Genomic DNA, 20,108 nt, shown 5'->3' with positions numbered 1-20,108 from the left:
CAGCAGGTTCTTAGGTTGATCGAAGAGTTTTTAGTTTTCCGGATTCATTAAATTGCATATAAATTCCCAACCCTTGAAGTACAATTTGAACTCTTTATCAGCTCAAACATTTTTCAAAAGCTGCATTATGTAAAAATCAAGGAGCAGATTGCTGGAAGTGGGCGGGACAGTGGCGCAGCTGGTAGAGTTGCTGCCTCATAGCGGCACAGTGGCGCAGCTGGTAGAGTTGCTGCCTCACAGCGGCACGGTGGCGCAGCTGGTAGAGTTGCTGCCTCATAGCGGCACAGACCTCGTGTGCTGTTTGTGTGGAGTTTACATGACCCCCCCCCTAGACCACGTGGGTTTCCTCCGGGTGCTCCGGTTTCCTCCCACAACCCAAAGAGGTGCGAGTTTGAAGATAGTTTGCCCTCTGTAAATTGTGTAGGGTATGGATGCAAAAGTAGGATAATAACATAAAACTGGTGTGATCTAGTCATCGATGGATGGCATGGACTTGTTGGGCCAAAGTCCACCCGGTGGCACGGTGACGCAGCGGTAGAGTTGCTGCCTTGCCGCGCTTTCAGCGCCTGAGGTGCGGGTTCGATCCCGACTATGGTTGCTGTCAGTACGGAGTTTGTACGTTCTCCCCGTGACCTGCGTGGGTTTTCACCGAGATCTTCGGTTTCCTCCCACACCTCCAAGACGTACAGGTATGGAGGTTAATTGACTTGCTGTATGTGTAAATTGTCCCTAGTCGGTGTAGGATAGTGTTAATGTACGCGGGGATCGCTGGTCCGTGCGGACTCGGTGGGCCGAAGGGCCTGTTTCCGCGCTGTATCTCCAAACTAAACTAAACTTCATGACATTTTTAAATCTTTTGAGCTTTCCAAGTACAGTTATTTAAACCGAATGAATTCTGAGTTGAAACCAATTATCGAAGGCTTAAAATACTAACATTCAGCCTACAGCTGTCCATGCTGGGCACGTGCTGACAGAATGCGTTACTCCAGGATTAAATGTCATCCACGGACCAAGTTTAACTCGTCCATTGAGATGCATTGCTCTTTAGAGGTGATGACGGAATGATCTGGAACAATTGCACTGTGGGGTGGGGGGGAGGAGGGGTGGATGTAAAAATTGTATTTAACCAATCAATCACTGAAAAACATACACAACAAATTTAGTTCGTTTAGGTTTTTAGAAGCCAAGTATCCTCTCTGAATATGTGGTCTGCCATTTCCAATTGAATCCGGTTATTATTTTGGATAAGTTGTAAGTAAATTTGCACAGTGATATCTGAGTTTCCGTCTTTTAAGCCACATAGGGGGGAAAAAGACCAGAGGAGCAGAATTAGGCCATTCAGCCCATTGAGTCATTCGATCAGGGCTCATCTACTTTTCCCCCACAACCCTATTCTTCTGCCTTCTCCCCGTAACCTTTGACGGTCCTAATCACGAAAAGCATGTGATATGTGGATGAACAACTACATTGCTCTACCTCATGACCTCAATGGCACTTTACCTAGGTACAGTGAAATTCCTATATTGCATACAATTCAATAGCATTCTTGCTGTATATAGGCCCAATCATAGGAGTTTAAGAATAATAGATTACCCTGAGGTGGTGCACAAGCATTTTGTTTCTCATTCATATCATTCATTCCTTGAGTTATTGATGATGTGGGCGGAAAGAACAGTAAAGATTTTTCGGAACGCAACAATAATCTAACACTCAGTTTCACAGCTCCTACCAACTTCTTGGTTGTTTTCCTCCCTTCCCCCACACCTTGCATTCAGGTACAATTCCAGTTTGTGCTGCTCACAGACACGCTATATTCGCCACTTCCTCCTGAATTACTCCCTGCTGAGGCAGAGTTGGATCGGGAAGCCCGGCTGTTCCCCAGGACTGTGGTTGCGGTGGAAGTACAGGATCTGAAGAATGGCGCCACGCATTATTGGTCTCTGGAAAAACTCAAGTAAGCACGTCTTCAATCTTTGCCCAATCACTTGGTGTCCCAATGATGTGGTGTGTCACGGTATTTTATTTGATAAAATATTTATTTGTACTTTCTAAAATCAATATTTTATATACGATAGAACTTTATTTATCCCAGGAAGGTGCTCCTCAGGTTGACCAATGTCATGGAGGTGGTGAGCTGTATTGTCCAGGATGCTCCACAAATAAAATGATTAATTTGTATTTTAATTATACATTCCATATTTTACTTTCTAAAATATTTATTTGCCCAACTGAAAATGCCTTTCCTAGATTGCAAATACGAATGAGAGAAAACCCTTCCATGGTGCCCTGTGTCTACTCTGAAACCTCAGTTAATGAGCGAGCTCATTACTCTGTGATGTGCATAAATGACTTGGACATAAACATGACGGGTTGGTTCGTCTTAATGTCAAGACCAACTCTTATCTGCCCGCACATGATCCACATCGCTCCCATTCCCTGCTTATCCATATGCCTATCCATATGCCTACCATATGACAGCAAGATTGCTGGGGTGGTGGACTGTGAGGTAGGCTATCAAAGTATACAGTGGGATCATCTACAAAAATGGGTGCAGATACATACAAAAATGGATGCTTTCAAGAGAGAGCTAGATAGGGCTCTTAAAAACAGCGGAGCTAGGAGATATGGGGAGAAGGCAGGAACGGGGTACTGATTGGGGATGATCAGCCATGATCACATTGAATGGTGGTGCTGGCTCGAAGGGCCAAATGGCCTACTCCTGCACCTATTGTCTATAGAGTTTAATCTGAACACGTGTGAGGTGTTGCACTTTGAGAGGTTGAATACAATGGGAAAATATACAATTAATGGCAAGACCGTTAACAGCATTGATGTGCAGAGGGATCTTGGGGGCTCGTCATAAGTCCCTGAAAGCAGCAACACAAGCAGCTAGAGTGGTAAAGAAGGCATGTGTTGCGCTAGGTTGGGGAATTGCGTGTAGGAGTCAGGAAGTCGTGATGTAGCTTTACAGGACTATGGTTCGGCTGCATTTGGAGTATTGTGTTCAGTTCCGGTCGCCCCATTACAGGAAGGATGTGGTGGCTTTCGAAAGGGTGCAGAGGAGGTTTACCTGCATAGGAGGGCATTGGCTAGAGTGAGAGGTCGGACAGACTTGGATGGTTTTCCTGGAGATTGAGGGGAGACCTGAGAGAAGTATATAATAATGGATGGGATTTATATAGCGCCTTTCTAGAATACTCAAGGCGCTTGAGAATTATGAGAGGCATAGATAGGGCAGTGAAATATCAAATAAAAGAGGACATAACTTTAAGGTGAGAGGGGCTAATTTTAAAGGAGATGTGCGGGTCAAGTGTTTTTATACAGAGGGTGGTGAGTGCCTGGAATATTCTGCCAAGGGTGGTGGTTGAGGCAGATGTGATAGTGGCATTTAAGAGATTTAAGGATATGCAGGGAACGGAGGGATATGAATTATGTTGAGGCAGGGGTCAATCTAGAGCTGGGGGGAGATGGGGGGAGGGATGGTTTGTGTGAAGCAGGTTGGGGTGGTGGGTGAGACCCTATGTGTCAATGTAGCCCCCAGCATGTCTGTGCATAGCGCCATCAACAAAACTGTGGCCACTGACTTTTTACAAGTTATGCCTGTTTCTATTAGTCAAAAGAACACAAACAAAACACAAAAGTCTGCAGACAAAGAAGCCTCCCTCTGTTACTGACTATCACGTGCTTCTGCGAAGGCACAGGCTGAGTCTGTCTGCAGTCTGAATCTGCCTGCTGTGGGCAGGGCCTCTGCCGCTTGCCCTGTGTTCCTCAATGGGCTGCGATACAACAGGCGGAAGGAATGTGTTGTGGCCACGTGCCAGCAGCCCCTGCCAGTCAGCCCATGGGGGGAGCTCACAGAGAGACGAGTTAAAACGCTCGGCACGTTCCCGTGTAGCTTCAAGCTCCGTGGAGATGATGTGCTATTTCAGCTCGAAGTAGCTGAGCTGAAAGCGAGAACACCAAGTCCCTGTTCTGAAGAAGGGTCTCGACCTGAAACATCGCCCATTGGTTCTCTCCAGAGATGCTGCCTGCCCCGCTGAGTTAGTCCAGCATTTTGTGCCTAGCATCTTCGGTTTAAACCAGCATCTGCAGTTCCCTCCGACACACCAAGTGCCTGTGCTGTACTAGTGTTTAAGTAGTTTAATTTCCAATTATCGGCGCGGGTACCGAGGTACAGCGAAAAGCTGCTTTGTTGCGTGCTATCCAGTCAGCATAAATACTATACATGATTACAATCGAGCCGTCCACGTTGTACCTCCAGTCTGCTGCTGGAGGTATTACGAGCAGTGCCTGTTCTAGGCAAGCACCAGGAGGCTGCTGCTGGCCTCCAGCTATCGCCTTCCCTGGACACAGTGTCCTTCTCCTCGCCCGTCCACCTTTGTGCCCTCGGGCACCACCTGCACCTTGAGGTGGGCCAGATCCCGGTTCCCTCTCCTATTAGCATTGCTCCTTGCCCCCCCCCCCCCCCCACCCCCCATATTTGTACACCGCATCCCCACCCCAACTTCGTTCCCCACACTTGTTCCCTGTTTCTCCCCCCCAGCTTGTTCCCCACTTATACTTCTGCCCTTTATTAACTAACCCCTTCATGTGTAAATCCCCTCCTGCATTAAAATTTGTTACTTGGATTGTGGGACCACGCTGAGCATAAGCTCGTTACCTCTTGCTCATTATTTGAATCCATGGAATGCTTTGTGAAATCTGGGATAAGGTTTGATTCTCGTGGCTGTTCTGCCAGCTCAGCTTCTGCTTTCAGTTCAGTGAGAGAAAGAACTCGCAAGTTCAACAGGAAACCAGAGTTACTGTGTATAATCTGTGCTGTAGAAAAAATATCTAATTCATCGAGCTTGTCCTTCTCCGCCCCACGCTAATGTTAGTTTCTAGTTGCAGGCTAATTAATTGCAGGGGCAACTCTCAGTTAAGTGTTTATGGGTTCAAGTCCAATCCAGACTCATGAAAAAATAAATTTTAGGTGACACTGAAGACACTTCATTGATTTTATTTTGGAGATGGGCAATAAATTTCTTCCCAGTTTCCCAGATCAAAAATTCCCTCATTTATTATCCCAAAAGTGATTTACCTGAAAAACATTTTGGATTTGAGAGCTTTTTCTGTTTAAATTGAGCGGTGCATTTCCACAATGGGGCGGCACGGTGGAGCCACCGCCTCACAGCGTCAGGGACCCGGGTTAGATCCTGACCTCGGGTGTGGAGTTTGCACGTTCTATCTGTAACCATGTGGGTTTCCTCTGGGTGCTCCGATTTCCTCCTACATACCAAAGACGTGTGGGTTTGTAGGTTAATTGGCTTCTGTAAATTGTCCCTTGTGTGTAGGTGAGTGATTTTGAGGGGAATTGATGACGATGGAGAGATTAAAGCTGGATCTGATTAGTGTGCTTTAGGTGCTTTAAAAATGTTTAGTTTAGAGATACAGCGATGAAACAGGCCCTTCGGCCCACCGAGTCCTTGCCGACCCGCACATTAAATCCACACACACGCTCACGCTCACACTCACTCACACACCAATTTACATTTATACCAAGCCAATTAACCTACAAACATATACGTCTTTGGAGTGTGGGAGCAAACCGAGAGAAAACGCAAGCAGGTCACGGGGAGAACGTACAAACTCCGTACAGACAGCACCCGTAGTCAGGATGGAAGCCGGGTCTCTGTTGCTGTAAGGCAGCAACTCTACCCCTACGTCCAAGTGTTGTTTGTCACTTTGGGCTTCAGATGACCTTGTGGAATTGTTGAACAAAGATGGTTCCACAGACTTGGTCATATTTCTGTATTAGCCACTGCTTTTATTCTACATTGTTATATTTAAACAGTGAAGAGTCTGACCCTGTCACCGTAAGGAACTGATCGTCCTTCGCAGTGTTCAGGTCCGTTGCCAGATATGAGCTGCTGATCACTTATTAAAATAAATATTGATTGCATTGACTAAATATTTAGTTAGTTTATTGTCACCTGTAAGGAGGAACAGTGAAAAGCTTTTGTTGTGTGCTCGTCCTAGCCAGGCCAACGTCTACCTAGAATGCCGGCCCTTGAGCCCCGTTTAGGTTTTAGTATGGGGAGTTAGTGAATTGTCACGTGTACTGAGGTACAGTGAAAAGTTTTTGTTGTGTACTAACCAGTCAGCGGAAAGGAAATACTTGATTACGGCCGAGCCGACCACTACATGATCAAAGATAATCCAAGGGTCTCCAATGAGGAAGATAGTAGTGTTTAAGAAGGAACTGCAGATGCTGGAAAATCGAAGTTAGACAAAAATGTTGGAGAAACTCAGCGGGTGCAGCAGCATCTATGGAGCGAAGGAAATAGGCAACATTTCGGGCCCGAAATGTTGCCTATTTCCTTCGCTCCCTAGATGCTGCTGCACCTGCTGAGTTTTTCCAGCATTTTTGTCTACCGTGGAAGATAGCAGCTCGGGACCGCTCTCTGGTTGTTGGTTGGATGGCGCATTGGCCTGATAACAGTAAATATGTACTGGTACAAAGAGGATGTGGACAAATGATCTATTCTGGTATATACTAGATGCATAGCGATTATATACAGGAAGAGGTAGGTACACTTGATGTGTAGGAAGGGACTGCAGATGCTGATTTACACTGAGGATAGACACAGATGCTGGAGCAACTCAGCGGGTCAGGCAGCATCTCTGGATAGAAGGAATGGGTGACGTCTCAGGTCGAGGGTCTTGACCCGAAATGCCACCCATTCCCTCTATCCAGAGATGCTGCCTGCCCCGCTGAGTTACTCCAGCATTTCGTGTCCATCTTATAGTAGATACACTTGAATTCCCATCAGTTTGAAGAAGGGTCTCGACCCGAAACGTCACCTATTCCTTCGCTCCATAGATGCTGCCTCACCCGCTGAGTTTCCCCAGCATTTTTATCCACCTTGAATTCCCCGTTATCTTTGTGAAAGAAAGTGGTGTGTGATATCTAGCAATATGCGACTCATGGCCTGAACAGTTCTAACGAACACACTTTTTTCCTGTGCAGGCAAAGGTTGGAACTGATGCGTGAGATGTACGATCGTGCTGGCGAAATGGCCTCCAACGCACAGGATGAGAGTGAGAACGTCATGACGGGCAGAGACCCATTCTACGACCGCTTCCACTGGTTTAAACTCGTGGGAAGGTACGTCAGCCTTTACCCCCACCCCACGTCAGAACCATCTGGCAGACAGCACGACAGCTGCAAGACCTGCAGTGGCTGGCATATCAATCACACTCATGAAATGGATACCTTTTATTGGAGCATTTTCCCTCCAGTGCAATTAATACTGCAGGGGGGGAAAAAAACCCACGTCAAATCCAAAGGGTTATGTGCTGTTGAGTGATGTCAGAAGCACAGGTGATGATTTTTCCGTGGTATTCAAACATGCATGAAACTCAACAAAATCCCAGTTTACAGCCAGCTTTGTATTTTAGAAAGCAGTACTGTTGTTCAGTTGTCATTCTTTCAGGCAACGACTGTGCAAAAACCTTTTCTTTGTATTTAGTGAAATCATTTATAGTCTTTGGTTCTGGAATTGCCTTGACTTTACATCACTACAAGAGCAATCTTATGTTCTGTTGCCGAGTTATGGATTATCAAACTACACACAATTTAATGACTACATCAAAAATTAAAAATCACCGGGCAAGGGAACTTTCAGCTGAGGGTCGTAGGTTTCTTTGTTATCAGGATTGACGGGAGGATATTGAGGGGCTGGTGCCCTTGGTTGTAAGGTCTACAACTGTGGCTTAGGGTCCCAAGGTAAAGACTGGGCCATTTGGGACTGAGGTGAATTTCTAAACACTGTAAACTTCAAAGTGCTGTAAATGCACAGAGATGTGTTTCGAGCTGAGGATGATGGGTTTTGGCACGTCTGATATAGGTGATGGCCGGGTGGGGAATTGGATGATCAGCCTTGCCTTTGCAGACTGGCAGAGCAGCTGGAGGCTGGGATGTCCAGCTCTGGCTTATCTTCCTCAAACAGGGCTGGCCAGCGCATCATAGCTTTGGCAATGAACTCGGCACTCGGCCCAATCGGCGTTTGTACTGGGGCGGCTGGGAAACAGGAGGAACTCAGTGATTCTTCTCATGTGGAATGAGTAATGCCAGCGTGTGGTGCCAAGACTGAACTTTCTTTCCTTAAATTAAAAATTAACTCTTTAGAGATACAGCATGGGACTCCACGCCAACCAGCAATCGCCCCGTATACTAGCACTATCCTACACACTAGGGACACTTTACAATTTTACCGTAGCCAATTAACATACAAACCTGCATGTATTTGAAGTGTGGGAGGAAACTGGAGCACCCAAAGGCAACCTACGCAGGTCACAGGGGGAATGTACTAACTCTGTACAGATAGCACCTGTAGTCAGGATTGAACCCAGTTCTCTGGCACTGTAAGGCAGCAACTGTACCACTGGGCCACTCTGCCGCCTGTCTCGTTTTCTCTTTAAATTGCACACTGCTCCTGCTCGACATGTCCCCACCTCTGTCCCAGAAGACTGACTACGCAAAGACTGGCTGACGATCAAATACTATGAGCTCTAAGAGTTGTATGTCTTGCTCCAGCGATTCAAATAATTACACTGATCAATACATTAATTTGTAGATGAAAGGCCCGCACCAAATGGTTGAAGATTTTCATTCTCCTTCCATCCATCCCGAATCCACCACTCCCACCAGCTAAGGCACTGAGTGTGAGAATAACCCAGAGAATGATCCCAGGAGTGAATGGGTTAATAATAAAAACGATGAGCATTTGACGGTACTGGGATTCTACTCGCTGGAGTTCAGAAGGATGAGGGGGTACCTCATTGAAACTTACCGAATAATGAAAGGCCTGGATAGAGTGGATGTGGAGAGGATGTTTCCATAGTGGGAGAGTCTAGGACCAGAGGTCACAGCCTCAGAATTAAAGGACGTTCTGTTAGGAAAAGAGATGAGATGAGGAATTTCTTCAGTCAGAGGGTGTCTAATTCATTGCCACAGATCGCTGTGGAGGCCAAGTCCATGTATATTTTGACGGGAGAGATAGATTGTTGTTTAGTATTTTTTGTCGCGGTTATGGGGAGAAGGCAGGAGAATGGAGATAGGAGGGAGAGATAGATCAGCCAAGATTGAATGGTGGATTAGACTTGATGAACTGAATGGCCTAATTCTGCTCCTATCACTTAATGAACTTATGAAGCACTAAGAAACTTTCCCTCCAAGTTCCACAGCTCCCTAACTTGAAGAAATATCACAAAAGGCCATTCCATCCACATGGTCCAGGCTGACTCCCAGCAGGACAATCCCATCAGTCCCATTACTCCATCTCCTTATTCCCCTGTCATCCTGCACCTTATTCTCTCTCCCGTGCCCATCAAATCTCATTTTGCTGCTTATGTTCACCAAGGATCCATTTACTGCAGCCGGTGAACCTACCAGCTTGGTAATTTATGTGGTAGATTTACCGTGGCCATTTAGCCTTCGTCTTGGGCGGGGTATTGGAGGATGTGGGAGGGAACGAGCAAAACCTCACAAATAGCATCCGTGGACAGTATCGAACCTGGGTTGTGAGTTAGCAGTGCAATGCTCTGTGCCGCCCATCGACACTGGGGCCGAGTCTGAATCTTGGAGCTACCTCCCATCACCGTGCTGAGGGAGTCCTCGCATCACATGGTCTGCAGTAGCTGAAGACAGTGTATTGAACAAGCTGCCAGAGGAGGTAGTTGAGGCTGGGACTATCCCATTGTTTAAGAAACAGTTGGACAGGTACATGGATTGGACAGGTTTGGAGGGTTATGGACCAAGAGCAGGCAAGTGGGACTAGGCTAGCTGGGACATTGTTGGCCAGTATGGGCGTGTTGGGCCGAAGGGCATGTTTCCACACTGTATTAATCTATGACCACAATGCCCCGATCATTGAATAAATACTAGTCCATCGGTGGGACACACATCCATGCAAATGACAACAAATATATTACCTGAAAACTAAATAAATTCAACGTTGTTACAGCAGCAATGGAGGGTCATTAGGCTCGTGTTGGTACATTGTAGGGCAATCTGTTATGTTCCATTATAATACTGCCTTACTGGTAGTCCTGCAGATTATTTTTCCCTGAGCGTATTATCCTATTTCCTTATTGAACATCCTGCCTGGTAGAAAAAGTAAGATCCAGATCAGAGCCATTCTGCTTTTTTTTTCTTTTCCCCACCATTTTAAAATCAAGTCCCGTGGTCTGTAAAGCATCTGCTGGTAGGAATCATTAATCTCCATTCACAGTATCTAAAACTGTCACAATTCCGTACCCTTGTTAACAAAGCAACATCCCCTCATAGAAACATAGAAAATAGGTGCAGGAGGAGGCCATTCGGCCCTTTGAGCCAGCACCGCCATTCATTGTGATCATGGCTGATCGTCCCCTATCAATAACCCGTGCCTGCCTTCTCCCCATATCCCTTGATTCCACTAGCCCCCAGAGCTCTATCTAACTCTCTCTTAAATCCATCCAGTGATTTTGCCCCCACTTCCCTCTGTGGCAGGGAATTCCATAATTTCACAACTCTGGGTGAAAAAGTTTGTTCTCACCTCAGTCTTAAATGGCCTCCCCTTTATTCTAAGACTGTGGCCCCTGGTTCTGGACTCGCCCAACATTGGGAACATTTTTCCTGTGTTGGGCGAGCCCTCAAACCGTACTGCTCCAAGATTAATAACCTTCACAATCCCATTTTAAAAAAAAATTGGATTCCAGCATCTGCAAAATCTTTTGGTCTTTATTTTCTATCAACTTTTAGGATCACCAAAAGGTTCTATGGTAGATATCCACGTTTGTGTCGCCATTGACCCCATTTTATCTTGTGCTGGCTGGACCACATCTGGCTTGGAGGTGAGGGAAGATGATGTTACTAAACACTGTTGAGATGCTTTGAGCTTCGGAATTGTGCTTTGGTGAAAAAGGAAACTCTCAAAGGTTTGCCACAAAAATTATTTTCAAAAGGAACAATACTGTTTAAAAGGAGACCTCGGCATTCTCTACCCGAATCATATATGGACCATATATAGGCGGACGTGCCACTGATCAACTGCAGCAAATATTTGCTGAACTGCGGCTGAAGAGGGGGATTAACCAGCTGCCAGCCGTATCTCGGGTTTCCAATCTCCCTGTGGCTCAGAACTGCATCCATAACGTGCGCATCTGCTGAAACGTTTGTGTCCATCATGATATTTCACAAGCCATCTGCACTGCCCAAAGTACTATTTTGGGCAAGTAATTCTCTGCCTACTGTTGAGCAACTAGTTAAATTGTGGAAAGAAAAAAATATTCAGGAAATGGCTTGACCTGTCTGTTCAAAAACTAGAAATTCCGGCCAGTGTTTAGTTTTAGAGATACAGCGGGGAAACGGGCCCTTCAGTCAACCGAGGCCGAGCCGGCCAGCGATCCCCACACACTAATGCTATCCTACACAGGCTAGGGACAACGTACATTTATATCGTCAATTAACCTACAAACCTGTGCGTCTTTGGAGTGTTGGAGGAAACCGGAGATCCTGGAGAAAACTCACGCAGATCACGGAGAGAACGTATAAACTCCGTACAGACAGCGCCCGTAGTCATGATCAAAGCCGGGTCCCTGGCGCTATAAGGCAGCAACTGTACCGCTGCACCACCGTGTTCTTGGATAGTGTGGTATGGACATCTCCCAGGGAATCTGCACCTGATTTGTTTACACTCTCCGTGCTGGGGGTGTTCAGATCCAAGATTTTACGAAGCAAAGTGGTGCTTAATTTTATTAGGCTTTGCTCCACAAGTCACTTTTCTGGCTTCTCTCTGGAAAGAAAATGCTTCTCTGTGCTAAATGTTGAGTCCTGCAGAAATTTAATTGAAAACCCAACCAGGATAACCTTCTCATCCTTCTTATTTGTTGAGTTTGTAGGACCTGCCCTCATCATTTGATACTTTAAGCCACTGTTTGAGTCGGTTTGCATTGCATACCCACCGAGCCATTTCCAGAGATGCCGTTTGTGGAGTGAATGCGTTTCACAAGATGGGCTTTGACCGAGGTTCTCAATATCTCATCAGTAAATCCCTCTCCTTTGCCTTTTGACATATTGAAATAAGAAGGCCAATAAAACCTTGGATAGATTTTCTCCTGCTCCGTTAGAGTTATGTTTGGAGTCATCTTTCATTGACACGTTCATAACTTCATAAATTGTAGAAGCACAATTAGGCCATTTGACCCATCAAGTCTACTCCGCCATTTAATCATGGCTGGCTGATCTATCTTTCCCTCTCAACCCCATTCTCCAACCTTTTCTCCATAACCCCTGACACCCGTACCAATCAATAATCTGTCGACCTCTGCTGGAAAAATATCCATTGGCAATGAATGCCACAGATTTGCCACCCTCTGTCTAAACAAATTCCTCCTCATCGCCTTTCTAAAGGTATGTCCTTTTATTCTGAGGCTGCGCACTCTCTTCCGAAACTCTCCCACTAGTGGAAGCATCATCTCCGCATTTGCTCTATCCAAGCCTTTCACCATTCGGCAAGTTTCAATGAGGTTCAACCCCCCCCCCCTCACCCTTCTAAACTCTGAGTACAAGCACAGTGCCGTGAAATGCTCATCATTATACCTTAACCCAATCATTCCTGGGATCATTCGCGAAAAACCTCCTCTGGACCCTCTCCAACGCTCGCACATCCTCCCTCAGATGTGGGGCCAAAAACTGCCCACTGTACTCCAAATGCGGTCTGACCAGTGCCTTATAAAGCCTCACCATTACATCCCTGCTTTTATATTGTAGTCCTCTTGAAATAAATGTTCCTTGGCTTTACCAATACCTGGCCTTTTGGACTGAGAAAATATACAGGCTTTCCTGGATCCCATCACTGCCCATCCATCTGTCATTGTTTTACCCGCCCAGCTGATCGGAATTTGTCTATTAACAACACCCGCCTGCGCTAACTGTTAGTTTTATCAATCTTGTATAATCTCACAACCTGGATATTGAACACTTTCTTTTATCCAATCCCTTTTTGTGTTAATGTGTGTGTGTGTATGCAAGTCCCATTACCCTGGGAAAGGTCATGTGTTGTATTCTGTCAAATAATGTACAGCTCCTCATTACTCCCCTCCCTTGGTTTTCAACCCATCCCCTCCCATGTTACACTTTCAAATTTTCTCACAAATGCCCACATTTGTTCAATATTCAGTCAAAAAGGTTTTGAACCTTTTCATACCTCTAGTTTCCCTCTCCCCTGACTCTCAATCTGAAGAAGGGTCTCGATCCGAAACGTCACCTATTCCTTTACCCCAGAGATACTGCATTTTGTGTCTATCTTCGATGTAAACCAGCATCTGCAGTTCCAACCTTCACCTAGAAATTAAGATCTTTAATTTCTTTAAACTTTTGATCATTGCTTGATGCTACAAAGGCATCAAAATGTTAAAAAGGCATCAAAAGGCATTTAAAAATTGGGATTCTATTCATTGCTCCTGTGCTGTTTCCACATGTATTTTACTACACTAGGGTCCCTTGGGTAGGAGAACACAAGAGATTGCAGGTGCTGGAATCTTGAGCAAAATGCTACCTGCTCGACAGGCAATTTTTCTGGTCAGGACCTTCTGTCCATTTCCCTCCAGAGATGCAAGGGAGGCACGATGGCGCAGCGGTAGAGTTGCTGCCTTACAGCGCCAGAGACCCGGGTTCGATCCTGACTACAGGTGCTGTCTGTACGGAGTTTGTACATTCTCCCTGTGACCACGTGGGTTTCCTCCGGGTGCTCTGGTTTCCTCCCACACTCTGAAGGCGTACAGGCTTGTTGGTTAATTGGCTTTAGTAAAATTGTAAATTATCCCTAGTGTGTATCACTGGGTGGCGTGGACTCGGTTGGCTGAAGGGACTGTTTCCACGCTGTATCTCTAAAGATGCTGCCTGACCACTGAGATCCTCCAGATGTTTGTCCTTGGATAGGAAATCCTTCCCACACCTGTCTTCCACTGCACTTTCTTTCCTGATCTTGTTGATGCCTGTATCATTCAGTGTCTCTCTATCAAAGTAGACCTAACTTTGTAACCTTGGAATCCTACTTTTTAAAGTGTCCAGTTCCTAACATTCCCTTTTATCTCCAATTGTTGGATCTAACATGGATTATCACTCCGACCGAGATCCCCCTCGGCTAACTTGTTATACTGACACCAGCTAAGCATCATATTTCTGGCAAGGTATTCATTGCACCTGCACCTCACTAAGCTTGTGCATATGACAATAAACTCAACTTGACTTGACTGGGACTCGATCTTGATTGCAGAGAATCATAGTTCTGAGGAAGAGTCTTCACCTTTGGGCATTAACTTTGTGTCTCTTTCATTCATTGCAGCGTTGTGAGCATTTCCAGCATTTTCTCTTCATCTTGCAGAGAACGCGCTGATCCATTTTAATCATGAAATCTTTAACTGTTGCCTTGCAGTTTATCTTGTTATGTTTGCATCCTTGTGTTACAATTTCTGGCTACAGGATTAATTGAAGCAGTTAATTAAAATAATTGCACTTTAAAAGGAATTCAGTGATTGGATTACTCAATGGTTGCCAATGAGAATAATTGAAGTCCTCTTGCAGTTTAACCTCCAGTTGTAAATAGTTTTCTCAAAAGTACAGTCAAATAATTTATAAAGGCTTTAACAAAATGCTGGTAAATTGATGAAAATTTGGGTCATTCTAATGTTTTTAACGTGTTCAAGAAGAATGAATTGTAACAGGTCAAGTGTGGAATTGTTCACCCTAGCTTGAAGAGATTGAAGTTTTCATTAACATCCGTTTTTTTTTTTCTCTGAATGAAAGACAGTGGTGACGTGTACAGTGGAAAAATAACCCTTTCTTACCCTTAACTATACTCCAGTTCCCCAATTTTCCACGGCTGTGTGAACGAGCATCTTGCTGATCGCACACCCTCGCCCACCTTCTCCACAGCTGACTCTGACATCACTGAGCTTGCTGATGAACAACAGAGCGAGATCGAAGACTTGGATGACGAGGCCTTTGTGGACGACACTAGCTCAGATCTGGGCAACGAAGAGGGCTCTGACATCTTCAGCGATGGACAGGATCCATTTTATGACCGGTCCCCCTGGTTCATTTTAGTGGGAAGGTTGGTGAGGTTCCTTGGAGAACAGCGGGGAGGGACTAGCTCTTTTCATTGGAAACCTCTATAAATCGAGCATCAAAAACAATTGTATTTAACTGTGTGCCAGAACCTTGGTTTATGCACTGTTTAGCTCATGGAAGTAGGGCATTTCATTCATGCTTTGAAAGAGCACAAATCAGTCCCACAAAAAAAAAAAACATATCCTAGCCCTGTCTTATGTCCTGTTTCTTTACAAATTGGTGCATGCCTCCTCAAGAGTGGGCGTTTAGCATTCCATGAGTTCAAAATATTTCCATTTAATGCTATTGGCGTCAGCTCTCTCCCAGCAGATTAAAGGATTTGTGTTGGCTGCCTTTAAGCCACTAGATGTAAAATTGTGCTGCAGTCACCACCAGTGATAAGAATAATAACTCGAGGGCATTAAGTTGACAAGCTATTGTTGCTCTAATCTGCATACATAGGAACTTTCATGAGAATTACATTTACTTAGCAATATTATTCTTTATTTTTTTTGCCCCCCCCCTCAGTAATCTTCACTTTTGTGCCACCCTTCTGTAAATAATTAAGGCTTGTCGCCAAAAACATGTGCAAATACAACAAAATAGATTGGATTTGAGTTGACATAATCCATTCCTACGCAAAAGTTATTTCAACGTTGATGAGATGAGATGTTGCCGTGTATTGTATCTGAAACTAGGTTTAGGAGCACATTTACTTTTCACTGGTCCGAATATTTTCATGTGATCCAACACTCACTACTTCCCTTTCTGCATTTGGTTTGCACTTTTAATACTTTTCTTAGCACAAAACGGTGGCTGGCAACTGAATGCATGTGTTGATAAACCAGCAGTGCTTCTTTTGAGACTCATTCTTTTTTTTTTAAGTCTCTTGATAATCCTCAATTCATGGGGGTGCAGACCAGAAGATGTGAAATATTTTATAATGATGCAAACTTGGGCATTGTAATGCTTTCATACTGACAAATTATGATACATAGTCGACCACTTAGTTTAGCTTATTATTGTCGTGTATACTGAGGTACAGTGAGAAGCTTTTTGTTTGCGCGTTATCCAGACAAGAAAAGCCTACACATTAATACAATCAAGCCTTGCACAGTTAAAGAATAAAGAGTACAACATTTAGTGCAAGATATAATATTGAAGTCCGATAAATTCCGCTTAAAGATAATTCAAAGATTTCCAATATGTTCAAAGGTTTATTATGTGTTCAAAGGTCTCCAATGACCAATTAGGGCAAAACAGATTTGAGACAAATCTACCTAATTCCGTGAGCTAAACTAAATATATTGTGCTGACTGTGCTATAGGTGAAACTATAATATTACGTGGACTGTACATGACATTCTGAAATAGGATAATACTAATTGATCTCCTTGTAAATTTATACAGCAGAGCCTTCTTATTAGCATAGTAATAAGTGTTTATTTGGGGCTTAAAAGATTGAATTAAATAAAAAAATTAAATTGTATCCTAACTCTTGGGGGGGGGGGGGGGGGGAGGAAAGAGCAAGTGTGAAAATTAAAGATTGTATAAGAAACGCCAAATTGGTCAGTTGTAACTGTATATCTGATTAAGTTCTATTGCAGTCCAAGTCATTTGGATGTTAATTGTATTCCCTGGATCACACCAGCACTTGCACAGAGTGCCGATCTTTTACCGGTGTGATTTTAAAAAAAAATTAAGGTGCCTTTATGATTATTTCAATTTGGATCTGTCTCTATGTCCCTCTGGGTAATCTGATAATCCAAAGCAGAATATTTAGTCCAGAACTGAATGACCTATGTTTTACACTCCGCAAAATGGCGGCACGGTGGCGCAGCGGTCGAGTTGCTGCCTTATAGCGCCAGTGACCCGGGTTCGACCCTGACTACGGTTCCTGTCTGTAGGGAGTTTGTACGTTCTCCCTGTGACCGCGTGGGTTTTATCCGGGTGCTCCAGTTTCTCCCACATTCCAAAGACTGACAAGTTTGTAAGTTAATTGGCTTTGGTAAAGATTATAAATTGTCCCTAGTGTATAGTATAGTGCTAGTTTACGGGGATCGTAAACGTTGGTCGCTGCGGATTCGGTGAACCAAATGGCCTCTTCCGTAATGTATCTCTAAACTAAAAGAGAAAATATATATAATAAGCAGGTTTTGCCGTATGAATGTGTTTGAATTTACTTGGGTTGGTAAAAGAGCTTGTCCCTTTGACCGTCTCCTATGGCATGCTGGGGCAGTACAACAGTTTCATACTTCCAATTCCTTTTTTTTAATTAAAAGGATTACTCCGTAAAAGTTGTCTGCTGTCCTCAAATTGCACGTGTGCTTCATAGTAGTTCTACATTCCTTTCCTATTGGCATAATTTTTACGTTTTGATTAGACTTTTATTTGGACGATTGTTTTGTTTGGAATTTGTTTATCGACATGCCATTTTTTTTGCCTCACCAATCTTACTGCCGATATTGTTTCATCCTCTTCAGTCTGCTTAAAGGGAGGCACATTAAACGTAGACGTTACTATGAATCTCAAGTTGCGTTTCACCAGGGTGACATTGTTCCTGTGGACGACTTGGCAATTTCCAAAATTTCTCCAGTTTGCTCGTGCTTTCCAAAAAAAAAGTCAATACGCTTGCTCAGCAGATCTTGTGTGAGGAAGAGTGCAGGATGGAATGACAGTAAGGCATTCTAAACGTTCTTAGGCCTTTCACACTCAACAAGGCCTGCAAAATACAATTTCTACATTGGAGGTAGCTGGGAAACACATTGCAATAATTTACAGACTGCAATTATGGTATCATAATTTCAATTATTTTTTACCATGCCTTACTACAGTCTAGTTGTGCTGATAAATGCTGCAACAGATACTAATTAATCCTGCCAACCTCTTTTGGATTCTTTTTGATTATTAAATCTGTAAACATTAGTGCTTTTTTGCTTATTTTTTCCTTTCTTTCCGATGATCGTTTGTAGTAAGTGTGCTTACTGACTCGAAGCAGACTGAATAAGGCTCATGCAATTCTTGTTTTGTTCCATTTTAGGTCCTTTTTTTATGTCTCATTTTTAATCTTCATAATGCTAGTTTGCCATAATTTCCCCCTGTTTTTTACAATGTTAATTTCTGTCTGATTATGGTTCACTTTTCCTTTTAGCTTTCATTTTACAGCTCTCTCTCTCCCTCCCTTTCCCTCTCCCACAGTTGGAAAATGTGTGGGTTGGTAAACAAGTACACTCGGCAACGGTGATGGGGGGGAGGGGGGGTGGAAGTGGGTTGAGGCAATAATAGGCCTTAATTATTAATGTTCATAAACCCATCCATATAAACAGCAGGAATTTGCAGATATCCTATTAAGTAATGAAGCATTGCCTTCTGAAGCCTCACTAAAAGTGGCATTTAAGTGTGATTCTGCTATTGCATCTTAAAATCAAGGGTACAATTCCTTCAGTTATCTTCTGCTTCTAATTGTGTCGTCCAGCTTAAGTAAAGAGTTTGGGATGGGTGTAACGTAGAGAAATAGGATCAATAGCATGTAGCAAATCACCCAACTTGCCAACACAGCGTGTTAAGTTGCTGACTAATGGGCACAATCCCTACGATCCCTTCAGTAAAGTTGGCTGTCATCTGTACTCCACCTCAGACTGCTGCTTCAAGCATGTCACCTTCAGCCTGCCTTCATTCAGTTAATGGGCACATATTATAAATGCGCAGAACCAGCTGGGCTAAACTCTAGCTTGAGTTTACAAATCTGAACAATCTTGGCAAATTGGTCTTCCCATATTATTTGGATGACTAACTCCAATTAAACATGTTCAGCAAATCAAAATAACATGAAAGTTTTTTTAAATCCAGATTACGAGAATTCAAATTGATCTTGAATTAAAGAATTCCTGATGGCTTCATAGGATTCCTAGAAACATAGAAAATAGGTGCAGGAGTAGGCCATTCGGCCCTTCGAGCCTGCACCGCCATTCAATGTGATCATGGCTGATCATACCATTCCTAACAAGGTATTTTTTAAAATTCATTGACATTGGCAAGCTATGTTGTACTATGTGTCGAGTTTCTCAAAACACACATCTAAACCCTTCAGTGAGGCATTTTCCCTGCATAGTCTTGATACTTAATGAGCTAAGTTTGCCTTTCCAGCAACCTCGTACGTTCTGTGGATATCTTTAACTAGAAATCTACTTGAATGATGTTTCCTGCAGGAAAAATAATTGGAAATAGTTCTTTGCAATTTCATCGGAGATCAAAGATGTCATGGAATCCAATATGTGGACTTGATTATGCCGATTTCTAAAAGAGATATGATTCAACAATATCTGCACATCCCTGCTGTTAGGTGTTGTGTATGTTCATGCGGCATTTGTGACTTTAATTAAATAATGTGCTGTTCCTGTTTCTCTTTTTCTTTCTCCACAGAGCATTTGTTTACCTCAGCAATTTGCTGTATCCCGTCCCCCTTGTTCACAGAATTGCTATAGTTAGTGAGAAGGGAGAGGTCCGGGGGTTCCTCCGAGTGGGGGTTCAGGCCATCACAGGTGGGTTTACATGGCCTGGTTTGTCATGGTTGAAGGCCGATGACATAGATAGCCTGGTGCTATCCCTCACATGCCATCTTAGGATCGTAGTAATGTTAAATCTAATTGATGCATGAATTGATTTTACTGCTTTATCCAAAGTAATGATTTGATTTCAATACTTTCTGTGATTTCTTAAACCTAAACACAGTATCATTGTAATAAAGCGTCACCTATCTAAGTTCTCCAGAGATGCTGCCTGAGCCACGATGTACTCCAGCACCTTTTTTTTTGCAAACCATCACCTGCAGTTACTGGTGTCAACTACAATTGTAATTTTGTTGTCTGTATTGTAAAAGATAAAACAACAGTGCGCTCAACTGCTGAGAGTTTCTTTCCATCTCCCCAGCATTGTTGCAGAGGCTGAAGCATATTCGGAAATGCTCAGAGGAC

The 20,108-nt window shown here is 43.9% G+C and overlaps 1 protein-coding gene across 15 annotated transcripts in view; it reads left to right on the top strand.

The window, feature by feature from the left end:
- The window catches only part of kif1b (kinesin family member 1B), a 247,101-nt gene that overhangs the window by 171,298 nt on the left and 55,695 nt on the right, over positions 1–20,108 (top strand). For 12 of the 15 annotated variants that reach the window (XM_033048544.1, XM_033048541.1, XM_033048538.1 and 9 more), the window contains 4 exons: positions 1,776–1,954; positions 7,010–7,147; positions 14,892–15,140; positions 19,558–19,676. In XM_033048544.1, coding sequence (XP_032904435.1) covers positions 1,776–1,954; positions 7,010–7,147; positions 14,892–15,140; positions 19,558–19,676 — 685 coding nt within the window. The remainder of the gene's footprint in view (positions 1–1,775; positions 1,955–7,009; positions 7,148–14,891; positions 15,141–19,557; positions 19,677–20,108) is intronic. The other 3 variants (XM_033048547.1, XM_033048546.1, XM_033048545.1) reach the window with 1 other exon arrangement.

Source organism: Amblyraja radiata, chromosome 31, assembly GCF_010909765.2.
Source record: "Amblyraja radiata isolate CabotCenter1 chromosome 31, sAmbRad1.1.pri, whole genome shotgun sequence".
In the NCBI taxonomy this organism is placed as follows: Eukaryota; Metazoa; Chordata; class Chondrichthyes; order Rajiformes; family Rajidae; genus Amblyraja; species Amblyraja radiata.
Note: the sequence above shows the minus strand (reverse complement) of the source record. Positions and strands in the feature narration are given on the sequence as shown.